This window comes from Mesocricetus auratus, unplaced genomic scaffold, assembly GCF_017639785.1.
Source record: "Mesocricetus auratus isolate SY011 unplaced genomic scaffold, BCM_Maur_2.0 Super-Scaffold_100691, whole genome shotgun sequence".
Lineage (NCBI taxonomy): Eukaryota > Metazoa > Chordata > Mammalia > Rodentia > Cricetidae > Mesocricetus > Mesocricetus auratus.
Window position 1 is genome coordinate 47,030,236 of NW_024429267.1, and position 10,628 is coordinate 47,040,863.

At 50.5% G+C, this 10,628-nt stretch overlaps 1 protein-coding gene across 4 annotated transcripts in view; it reads left to right on the forward strand.

Moving 5' to 3' along the window:
* Pfkfb4 (6-phosphofructo-2-kinase/fructose-2,6-biphosphatase 4) overlaps positions 1–4,040 on the forward strand; it is a 38,282-nt gene extending 34,242 nt beyond the window's left edge. For all 4 annotated transcript variants that reach the window (XM_021230001.2, XM_021230003.2, XM_005074966.4 and 1 more), the window contains exons 12-14: positions 12–74; positions 1,000–1,064; positions 2,325–4,040. In XM_021230001.2, the coding sequence (XP_021085660.1) occupies positions 12–74; positions 1,000–1,064; positions 2,325–2,384 (188 nt within the window). In that variant the 3' untranslated portion in view covers positions 2,385–4,040. The remainder of the gene's footprint in view (positions 1–11; positions 75–999; positions 1,065–2,324) is intronic.
* The last annotated feature ends 6,588 nt before the right edge of the window (positions 4,041–10,628 follow it).

Here is a 10,628-nt window from a genome sequence, read left to right on the forward strand (position 1 = left end):
TTTGTCCACAGAAGAGCTGCCCTACCTCAAATGTCCTTTGCACACAGTCCTGAAGCTCACACCTGTGGCTTACGGTAAGGGGGCGTCCCACATTTTGACCCTGGCTGTATGTGGGGTTCTATGGTGGTCCACAGATCTCTTCTTTCCGTTGGGACTCATTCATCCCCACTCTCCAGCACATACTGCCTTTCCCAGCTCCCCTCTTCTGTTTCTCTTCTTTCATTGTCTGGGGCAGGTTTTTGCTCAGAAGCTTTCTGCCTCACCCCTACCCCACCAGTGCTGGAATTCTAACTGTGCACCTGGTTTGCTTTTCAGTTTATAAAAACTTGGTGTATTCAGTTACGGTGGTGTATGCTTGTAATCAGGGGGCCAAGGTAGGAAGATTGCCAAGAGTTTGAGGCTAGCCTTAGCTACATAGTGAGTTCAAGACCAGCCTGAGCTACAGAATGAGGCTCTGTCTCAAACAAGCAAAAGTTCTGGGACCACAGGAAGCCTCCTCAGCGATCTTTGATCTTTCCTTAGCCCTAGAATATTCTGCATGCGGGACATCTGTGTCCCTCCCCTGCCTCCTACTTCACTGCAGATGCTCAGGCCGCAGCCCACTCTCCCGCTTCTCCCTTGTGGAGGATGAGCCCCAGGGGAACTGGAGTTACTGTCCCTCCTCCTGGGCTGACTGTACTTTCTTGGCAGGATGGAGGGTGGCACTGGTTTGGGGACACCAATAGTTAGGGTTTCCGTATTGATCATTGACCTGTTGCTGCCCCGGCCACTCCCAGTCCCTGTGTAGGCAGCTTGGGTCCCCCATGAGGCACGCATGAGCCGTCACACATGGCTACCTGACAAGGCTACCTTGCCTCCTGGTGGTCCTGGAGCTGTCTCGGGAAGGAAGGCTGAGGGTAAAGCTGAGCTCTGTACATCCTGTCCTCCTTAGAGCAGCTTTTGCCTCTCTGGCTCTGGCTGCCATCTTGTGGGGACTTCACTGGCCTCTTCCTTCTGCAGGCTGTAAAGTGGAGTCCATATTCCTGAATGTGGCAGCTGTGAACACGCACCGAGACAGGCCTCAGGTAGCACTGGGCTCACCGCTGGGGTGGTGGACATGTTCCCCAGGGGTGTTCTGACTCTACATCTTCAGGGTTCCCAGTTGGGTCAGGGCCAGGCTAGGGTAACGGTGAGTGTCTTCCCAGGGCTGTTTTCTGTTTAGGTCTGTCTCCTGTGGCCAGGGTGGGGCTGTGGCCTGGTTAGGTATTTCCCAAGGTCAGGCCTGGGGAGGGACCTGGAGCTGGGCCACCAGCAGGAAGCCTTGGAGCTGGGTGTGTTTGGCTCCCAGTTCTTAAGGCCTCACCAGCTCCCGAGCAGCCCTGCCATGGATCTGGACCAGAGCCGGTCCGGGGAGGGAGAGGCTAGATGCCCACCCATGGTAGGTGGTGATTCTGGCCTCTCTTGCCAGTCCAGGCATCATGAGCCTTTTGAACTGGGTACCTTTGACCTTTAGAAAGTATCACGGGCCTGGCGTGTGGCTGAGTTGGTAGAATGCTTGTCTATCACACACAAAGCCCTGGAATTGATTCCCAGCAGTGCATAGTGGCACATGCCTATAATCCCAGCACACGGAGGCAGGAGAGTCAGAAGTTCAAAGTCATCCTCAGCTACATAGTGAGTTTGAGGGCAACAGGAGCTACATGAGACCCTCTCTCAAAGAACAAAGCAAAAACAGTAACAAACCAACCCTGCCTGAAAGTAGGGATCTACCTGCTCCAACAGCTCCTGGGCTGGTCTGTGAGCTCAGTGCAGGCCTGAAGCATGGCTATGTCGTGCTGCACAGGGCTACCACTCTTCACCCGTTCCTCAGTTTCTGGAATCAGAGGGCTCACAGGGCAGCCTCATAGAGCTGAGAGAGGTCCCAAGCCACACCAAGCCTGAGATACTGGAAGCTCAGCAGGCCAAAGATAGAACTGAGCTGTATGGCCTTGTGTGGTTCTGTCCCGAGGAGATAAAACATGTTACAAACTAGACGTTCTTAGGCTGCGAGAGCCAGGAAGGAGGTGCACGCCTCTGGCTTGACCAGTCCTCAGGTGGGAGGGGGCGTGGCCTCTCTGTGGGCAGCACCTGGCCTGCTTGCAGTGAAGCATGGAGTTGGCCACACCCTCACCCCACACTTGTCCTCTCGTCTGAGCACTGGCAAGTAGGGCTTCATGCTCAGGGCATGTTAGGGTCTTTCAGCTGGGGCACACTGAGGCGGGATGTGTCTGGTCACAGTGATCAGGACCGCAGGAGTGAGATGTTCCTGAGCAGGGTAAACAGCCTTTGTCTTTATTGTTGTGCAGAATGTAGACATATCCAGGCCTTCAGAGGAAGCCCTTGTCACAGTCCCTGCTCACCAATGACCACATCTCATCCAAGACCTGCAGGCAGGCCCTGACTTCTGCAGAGAGGATCACTCCAGTCCTCCTTGGTGTTTGCAATACTGTCACCACGCAGGAACACTCCTGGAAGCCACGGATGGTTGACAACACTCAGAACCCTCAGCCTAGCCCACCTGCCTCCTTGTTGACAACCGGTGACAGGGTTGGGTATAGCTGACCGGCTGCTGAGTTCCCTGGGCTTTGTGCCCTGCTGCTGTCCCCTCTGTTGCAGCCGTCAAGCAGCTCACTCCCCAGGCTGGCTGCTTCGTGAGGCGTGCAACCTTAAATGTGACTCTGAGACAAAAAGTCTCACTAGGACGTCCCCACTGTGGCCCAGCTGCCTGAAATGGGCCACGTGACCCCTGGAGAGCTCTGCTGTCCTCTCTGTAGCCACTCTTGAAGCCAGAGGCCAGATCTTTGTGGGACCTCAGTGTACACTGCCTTTGGTGAAGGGGAAAGCCCTTCCTTCCCTCCTGGAATGGAAGAGTGGAACAGAGGAGCCGTCACCCATATTTGTGCTCATGAGACCAGGGCATCCTCTTTGGCGTTGGAACACTGAATAAATGTGGAAGGCAGCATCTGTGATGCTTCCTAATGTCTACTAAGCTGTACACTGAAATATGGGGTAGCTGCAGCTCAGGCTGCCTTGTCCTGAGTTCCCCCATGGGGACCATGGAATGGCAGGGCAGCCACGAAGTACCTTCTCGGTGCACTCACCAAAGTGCTCATGGGAAGTGGTCTCCCCTACCTGGCTGCTGCTGTCACTGTCCACACAGGACATGCCTTTGTCATAAATGGCTCAGAACTGATAATCCTGTCAGATTGTCTTCTTGTTTGTTGACCTCCATTGGTAGGACTGAGGAAGGAGAGGACAGAACACAGAGGCAGCCCCAGCCAAGGGAGGAGTCTGCACCCCACTCCAGTTTTGATTCGTATACAACTTAAGCCTACTGAAAACAGCCTTATGAAGCCTGGTGCCTCTCATGCCCTAAGTTCCTGTGGGTCCAGGCGGCGAAGTCAGGCTCCGTGTTTCAGTGGCCAGCAGAGTGACAAGCAGGCTATGAAGCAGGGCGAGAAACTGTTTACAGAAGTAATCAGTGCTCTGCTGGCCACAGAGCAGCCATGGGGGAGCCAGGCCCTGCATCCAAGAACATTTCCAGACCTCCAAGCCCTAGCCCGAAGCTAGAGGACAGTACCGCTGCCTTTGGGACGTGGGGCCTGCAACTTTTGCTTCCTGTCTCTCAAAAGCTGAGTGATGCTGGTCGTGTTATCTCCACACGCTTGTTAGCCAGAGCAGACCCTGTGGTTAACAGCAAGAATACATAGCTGGATGCCACCAAAGTCTTTTTCCTCTGTCCAGGGAGGACAGGAATTGCTGGACTCGGAGGTATAAGAGCCTAGGGTTGGGGCAGAAGGGTGTCTGTGAAGCAGGGCACGTGCAGAAGTGCTGAGCAGTCCCTTCCTCAAGCGCCTGGAAGTGGCCTCTGCAAGGCAGCTGCATGCAGGCTGGCCACCAGCTTGTAGCCGAGATGGTTCATGGGCAGAATTGTCCTGTTCTCCTTAGAACATATGGCTTTGGGTTTCAGTTGTACGTTGCACTGTTTCCAGCATTCTTTGCAATAAACTTCTTTAAAAGCAGTAATTTGAGATGGTATTTTACAGCTAGGTCTATCTGTCTGTCTGTCTGTCTGTGTGATCTGCTGTGAAATGATACCTCCATACACTGTGAATATGTATTACTCTCATTGGTTCATAAAGACGCTGCTTGGCCTATAGCAAGGCAGGAAAAAGTTAGGAAGAACAATCAAACTGAGGACACTGGGATGGAGAAGGCGGAGTGAGGAATCCACCAGTCAGATGGGGACGTTTGAGATGGACACACACATGGGATAGAGGTAAAAGCATGAGTCTTGGGCAGAACATAGACTAACAGAAATTAGTTGGTTTTGGTTTGGTTTGGTTTTTGGTTTTTCGAGACAGGGTTTCTCTGTTGTTTTGGAGGCTGTCCTGGAACTCACTCTGTAAACCAGGCTGGCCTCAAACTCACAGAGATCCACCTGCCTCTGCCTCCTGAGTGCTGGGATTAAAGGCGTGCACCAATGCCCGGCTGAAATGAGTTAAGTTGTAAGAGCTAGTTAGTAACAAGCCTGAGCTATTGGCTGAGCATTCATAAGTAATATTAAGCCATTGTGTTGATTATTTGGGAAGCGGCCACAGCACAGAAAAACCCCACCTACAATATTCTCTCCACCAGCTCTGCTGTCACCTGGTGTTGTAAGCGTTCTCATCGGTGTGTGTGGTGGTTTGAAAGAAAATGGCCCCCAAAGGGAGTGGCACTGTTAGGAGGTGTGACCTTGTTGGAGGGAGTGTGTTATTGTGGAAGTGAGCTTTGGGGTTTCATATATGCTCAAGATATCATCCAGTGTCTCAGACCACTTCCTGTTGCCTGCAAGTCAAGATGTAGGACTCTCAGCTCTATCTCTAACACATGTCTACCTACATGCCACCATGTCAATTATGAACTAAACTTCTGAAAAGGTTAAGTCACCCAAATGAAATGTTTTTCTTTATAGGAGTTGCCATGGTCATGGTGTCTCTTCACAGCAATAGAAACCCTAACTAAGACTGTGTGTGTTGGAATCCTTCAGTCAGCTTCTGCCCAGGTGTTCCCCCTTTAAAAATACACTCAGGTGGCACACATCTGTAATCTCAGCACTCTGGAGGCAGAGGCAGGGACAGGAGAATCTCTGTCTTAGTATTCTATTGCTGTGAAGAGACACCATGGCCATGACAACTCTTATAAAGAAAGCATTTAGCTGGGGCTTGCTTACAGTGTCAGAGGTTTAGTCTATTCTCACCAGAGCATAAATCATGGCGGCATGCAGGCAGACATGGTGCTGAAGAAGGAGCTGTGAATTCTGCATCTGAATCCTCCGGCAGCAGAAAGAAAGAGAGCCACTGGCCTGGCTTGGGCTTTTGAAACCTCAGAGCTCACCTCCTAGTGATACACTTCCTCCAACAAGGCCACACCTCTTAAACAGTGCCACTTCCTGATGATGACCAGGCATTCAAATATAAGAGTCTATGGGGTCCATTTTTTTTTTGGTTTTTCGAGACAGGGTTTCTCTGTGTCTTTGGAGCCTGTCCTGGAACTTGCTTGGTAGTCCAGGCTAGTCTCGAACTCACAGAGATCCGCCTGCCTCTGCCTCCCGAGTGCTGGGATTAAAGGTGTGCGCCACCAACGCCTGGCTTATGGGGTCCATTCTTATTTAAACCACCACAATCTATTGATCTCTCTCTCTCTCTCTCTCTCTCTCTCTCTCTCTCTCTCTCTCTCTCTCTCTCTCTCTCTCTCTCTCTCTCTCTCTCTCTCTCTCTCGTTTTTTGTTTTTCCAAGACAGAGTTTCACTGTGTAGCCTTGGCTCTCCCGGAACTCACGCTGTAGACAAGGCTGGCCTTAAACTCAAAGGATCCACTTGCCTCTGCCTCCCGAGTGCTAGGGTCAATGGCGTGCATCCAACCCAGGGTCTCTTAACCGAGCTCAGTGTGGAGTGCTCAGGCCTCTTTCTGGGACTTCTTTGTTTTTCTTTATTTACATACACGCTGTCCACCTCAAATTTCATTCACACTTACCTTCAGCTAAATTGCTGCCCCTTATCCGTAACTCATGCCCAGACATCCCCATGTACATAGGAGATGGCCACTCCCTGGCGCGCTCACTGTTTTTTCACATGCCTTCCTCTAAAGTTGCAGCCAGTCTTGGCTGTCTTCTAAACTTATGTAAAGTAAAGCACTTGCCTAGCGTGGAACCTCAGATGGATATCCAGTGCCACAAATAAGCAAAAACTGACGCAGTAATTGCCCACATCTCGGTCATCTTCACCTGGATTATTGTATCAGGTTTCACAGGAGTGCCCTGGCTTTCATTTTACCTCATTAATGTCTGGGTGAGTTGCAGCCAGAGGTGTTATCGTTTTGAAATAATTACTGAGGGGCTGGAGTGATTAAGAGCACATGCTATTCTTGCAGAGGACTCAAGTTCAATTCCCAGCATACATAATGTTTCACAATTGCTTGTAAATCCAGCTCCCCTGTGCACAAGTGGCATACACACTGTGTACATAATTAAAAAATAATAAGAATTTTTGAGAGAGTGATGTATTTCTATGTGTAGAGCAGTGCCTTCATGTGTAGGTATGTGTACTGTGCGCCTGCATGGTGCCTCTGAAGGCTAGAGATCATTGGATCCCCTGACACTGGCGTCGCAGCAGTTGTGAGCTGCTTGATCTGAGTGCTGGGAAGAGCAGCCTGTGCTCTCACAGAAATCGGAATCTTGCCGAGGGGGGAGCACGGTTCATTTTGTGCCTTGACTTTGTTCTTTCTTTAAGCTGTGGGTCCACTGAGAAACCATCACCCGACACCACATCCAGACCTTTCAGCCAGCCCTTGGAAGATTGTGCCAAGAGAGGGTTGCGACTTAGTAGCCAGTACCCTAAATCTAACACCATCTGTGTACCTAGCAATTCAGTCCTTACTCAGGCCCCAGAAGTCAAAGACTTGGTCCCCCAAACTGTTCCCAGTTCTGGTTTCAAGGGGAAAATCAGTCATACTGAAGAGTTCCTGGCTATAAATCTTGGGTCCCCACATCCCCTCCACAGGTTCTGTGATGCATTTGAGTGATTGACAGGACCCAGGAACTTAGGCTTACTAAAGGGTGTGATTCAGAAAGAGAGTGGCAGCAGGGCGTTGGTGGCACACGCCTTTAATCCCAGCACTCGGGAGGCAGAGGCAGGCGGATCTCTGTGAGTTCAAGACCAGCCTGGACTACCAAACAAGTTCCAGGACAGCTTCCAAAGCCACAGAGAAACCCTGTCTCGGAAAAAAAAAAAAAACAAAAAAACAAAAAAAAAAAAAGAGAGTGGCTCTTTTGTGAATCCCATCTTCCCTTCCCTCTCTCCCTCCCTCCCTCCCTTCCTCCACTCCCTCCTGGCATTGGCAGGAAGAAAGCTATTCTAAAGTGACCCTTGTGTCCCTCCCATCTGCTTATCAAACTACTGAGACAATGGACCCCAAATACCTGCAGTTTCCTAATCTAATGCAGAGTTGAGTGAAGCCTGGTCCTGGCCAGGGGAAGAGATTTCTCTCAGTTCCTTCTGACAACTTGTCACAGCCTGTGGGAAGACAGACTTGGGTGGGGACAACAACTTGGGCTGATCCCCACTCCTGTTGCCGTCTGTTTAACCCAAGCCTCTTGTTGGTACTCTGAAGATGGACTTGGGGGTGGTGGCCCCTGGACTTCTTTATTTGATCCTATTCCCAACATGGTCGCATAGAACAAATCTTTTCTGACTGTAGTGAATAATTTTAGTCTAACCATAAAAACTGGTCACATGCTCTATCTTTCTTTCTTTCTTTCTTTTTTTTTTTTTTTTTTTTTTTTTTTTTGGTTTTTCGAGACAGGGTTTCTCTGTGGCTTTGGAGGCTGTCCTGGAACTCACTCTGCAGACCAGGCTGGCCTCGAACTCACAGAGATCCGCCTGCCTCTGCCTCCCGAGTGCTGGGATTAAAGGTGTGCACCACCAACACCTGGCAGCCAGTGCTCTTAACCACTGAGCCATCTCTCTAGCCCCTGGCCGCCTAGATTAAAAAAAAAAAAAAAGACTGGGAAGGGAACTAGAAGACTTTTTTTAAATTTGTGTGGAGGATCTCAGCAGCTGCCAGAGGAGGGAAATGGGCATGAGGAGAACGCCACACTATGCTCTTTTGAGTGCAGGAAGCAGGTAGGCTAAGGAGGGGCAGTGTTGGAGCAGTCGGGGCGTGTGGGGTCCCCAAAGAGAAAGGGTAGAATGTCAGGTGTCAGGGCGAGCAGGCTTAGCATGTAGCTGGAATCTAAGAAGGGGACATAGAGGAAAGAGAAGCCAGACGGTGGGCTTAAAGACAGCACCGTAAACACCATGTGGAGGAACGGGCTTTGGGGGTAAGAAGCAACTCCCTAAGGGGACAGTTGTTCCTCCTGTCTTTAGCATTTTTCTTGACTCCGTCGCGTGCTGGGGACTGAGCAGGTGGCTGCAGGTGTCTTTACCCAGGACTTTACTGAGCCTTTGAATATGGCTTCAGGTGTATCACATTTCTTTCCATCTTCTGGCAGTTCCCATGAGGTTGTGAAACAGGATTTTTCTCCTTAACATGGGAGGCCTGGGCACGGAAGGGTGTTATCAACAGAGCCTTGTGTGAGGGAGCATACACCCTGGTTAGCCACTGGAGCTTCAGATTCTAAGAAGCAAATGGGATATGTCCTCTTTCTTCAAGCTTACCTGGGACACAGAAGGTGGGGTCCAAAGATGAGTGAAGAGGGGCCTAGCCTTGAGGACCTGCAAGTCTATTGATTTCTGACTAACTGCCCCATACTGCCCTCCTGTCATACTGATGTGTCCGAGGGTACAGCTCACTGGCTGGACCTGCAGCAAAAGCCCTTTGCTCTGGGGGCAATGGATGCTGAGGCAGGGGAGTTTGCCTGACCACCATCCAAAATGAGTGAGAGGGGCCCAGGGGCTGGGTGAGAAGAACAAGGCCCCTGGAGCTAGCTGTACTAGCACTCACCACACCCAGCCACGCCCATCCTGTCAGGCCTTCTGAGCCTCACTGGGTATTGTTCTGGCTTGCCAGGCCCAAGCGCAGTTTGAAGTTACAAATTGTACATTTGAAAAATCTATATGCATAAGTGTTTGCCTCCACACATAGTGTGCCTGATGACCACAGAGGTCAGAAGAGGGCATGGGATCCTCTGATGCTGGAGCTACAGATGTTCGCGAGCCACCATGTGGGTGCTGGGAACCAACTCAGCTCCTCCACGAGAGCTACTACTGTTTTTAACTGCTGCGTCACCTCCAGCCCCGGAACAGTTATCCTAATTGAGTTGGTGATGCCATCCGGGCATGCAGGAAGGGGTCCACTTTCTCTGCCAATTTAAGAATGAAAAGGTGGACTGGAGAGATGACTCAATGGTTAAGAACACTGGCTGCTCTTCCAGATGACCCAGGTTCAATTCCCAGCTCCCACATGGCAGCTCACACCTGTCTGCAATTCCAGTTCCAGGGGACCCGACGTGTATGGCAAAACACCAATGCATATAAGATAAAAATAAATAAATTAAAAAAGAATTAAAAGGCAGGAAAGGTTGGAAAGTCAAGCAAAGCCCAAATTAATCCAAAGAGGACAACATTATTATAGCTTAAAAGCAAAACCTGGCGGGGTGATGGTGGCACACACCTTTATTCCCAGCACTGGGGAGGCAGAGGCAGGCGGATCTCTGTGAACTTGAGGCCAGACAGGTCTACATAGTGAGACCCTTATCAAAAACAAACAAAACAAAACCTCTTCTGCATCTGAAGAAAAGGAATGAAGAGAAGGAAAAAAAACACCGTTCCCTTTGAGTTAAACCAGCATGGGGGTGGAGGACAGATGACTACATGTCATATAGGAGAGAATGGAGTTTTAGAAGAAACTCAAAGTATCAGCAAAAGCACACTTGTGATCTGACAGGCATCCAAAGGACCAAACAAGGGGAAAGAGAAAGGCAGACTTGACAGAAGCTCATGGCAGCTTGTAGGAACTGTGCATGGTGTTCAGGAATTCTGGGAAGGAAACGTATAGTATCTCCTTAAAGGGATATTTAGTCCGGCTATCCTTGAGCACAGCTTAGGTGAGCCTGTCTTCCTAGGGGTGGCCCTACCTTGTTAACAGGGTAATCCTGTGGCCAGGCTGGCCGGGTTAACTCTTTTACGTTTTTCATAGTCTAGGATTTCATCTTCTTGACCAGAAGGAACTAGTTTCTCCTTCTGGACTTGTATTGGTGTGTGTTGCTTCTTTTCCTGGCTCCCTCTAACCCTAGAGGCTGGAGAGCTGCTGGAGACTCCCAGACTCTCTTTAGGGCTTCGTCTTTGTCTACAGCACACAGATGAGAAATGTGTGACAGCACAGCAAAGACACCGTACTGACTCAAGCGATCCGCTAGCGGGGTTTCATGGGCTCAGCCTTGAGTAGACAACCCTAGCCGTTCCACGTGCTAGGCAGTCCAAGAACACCATACCCCACTTTCCTGGCCGTGCTAGGAACTTTGCCCCACACTGAGGGGAAGAGGCAGCCTGTCAGAATTTTGTCAGGAGGAGCCCCGTATGTGCCCTGGGAGCTATTAGTTCTTACCCTCAGGATAGGCCCCCTGGGCGA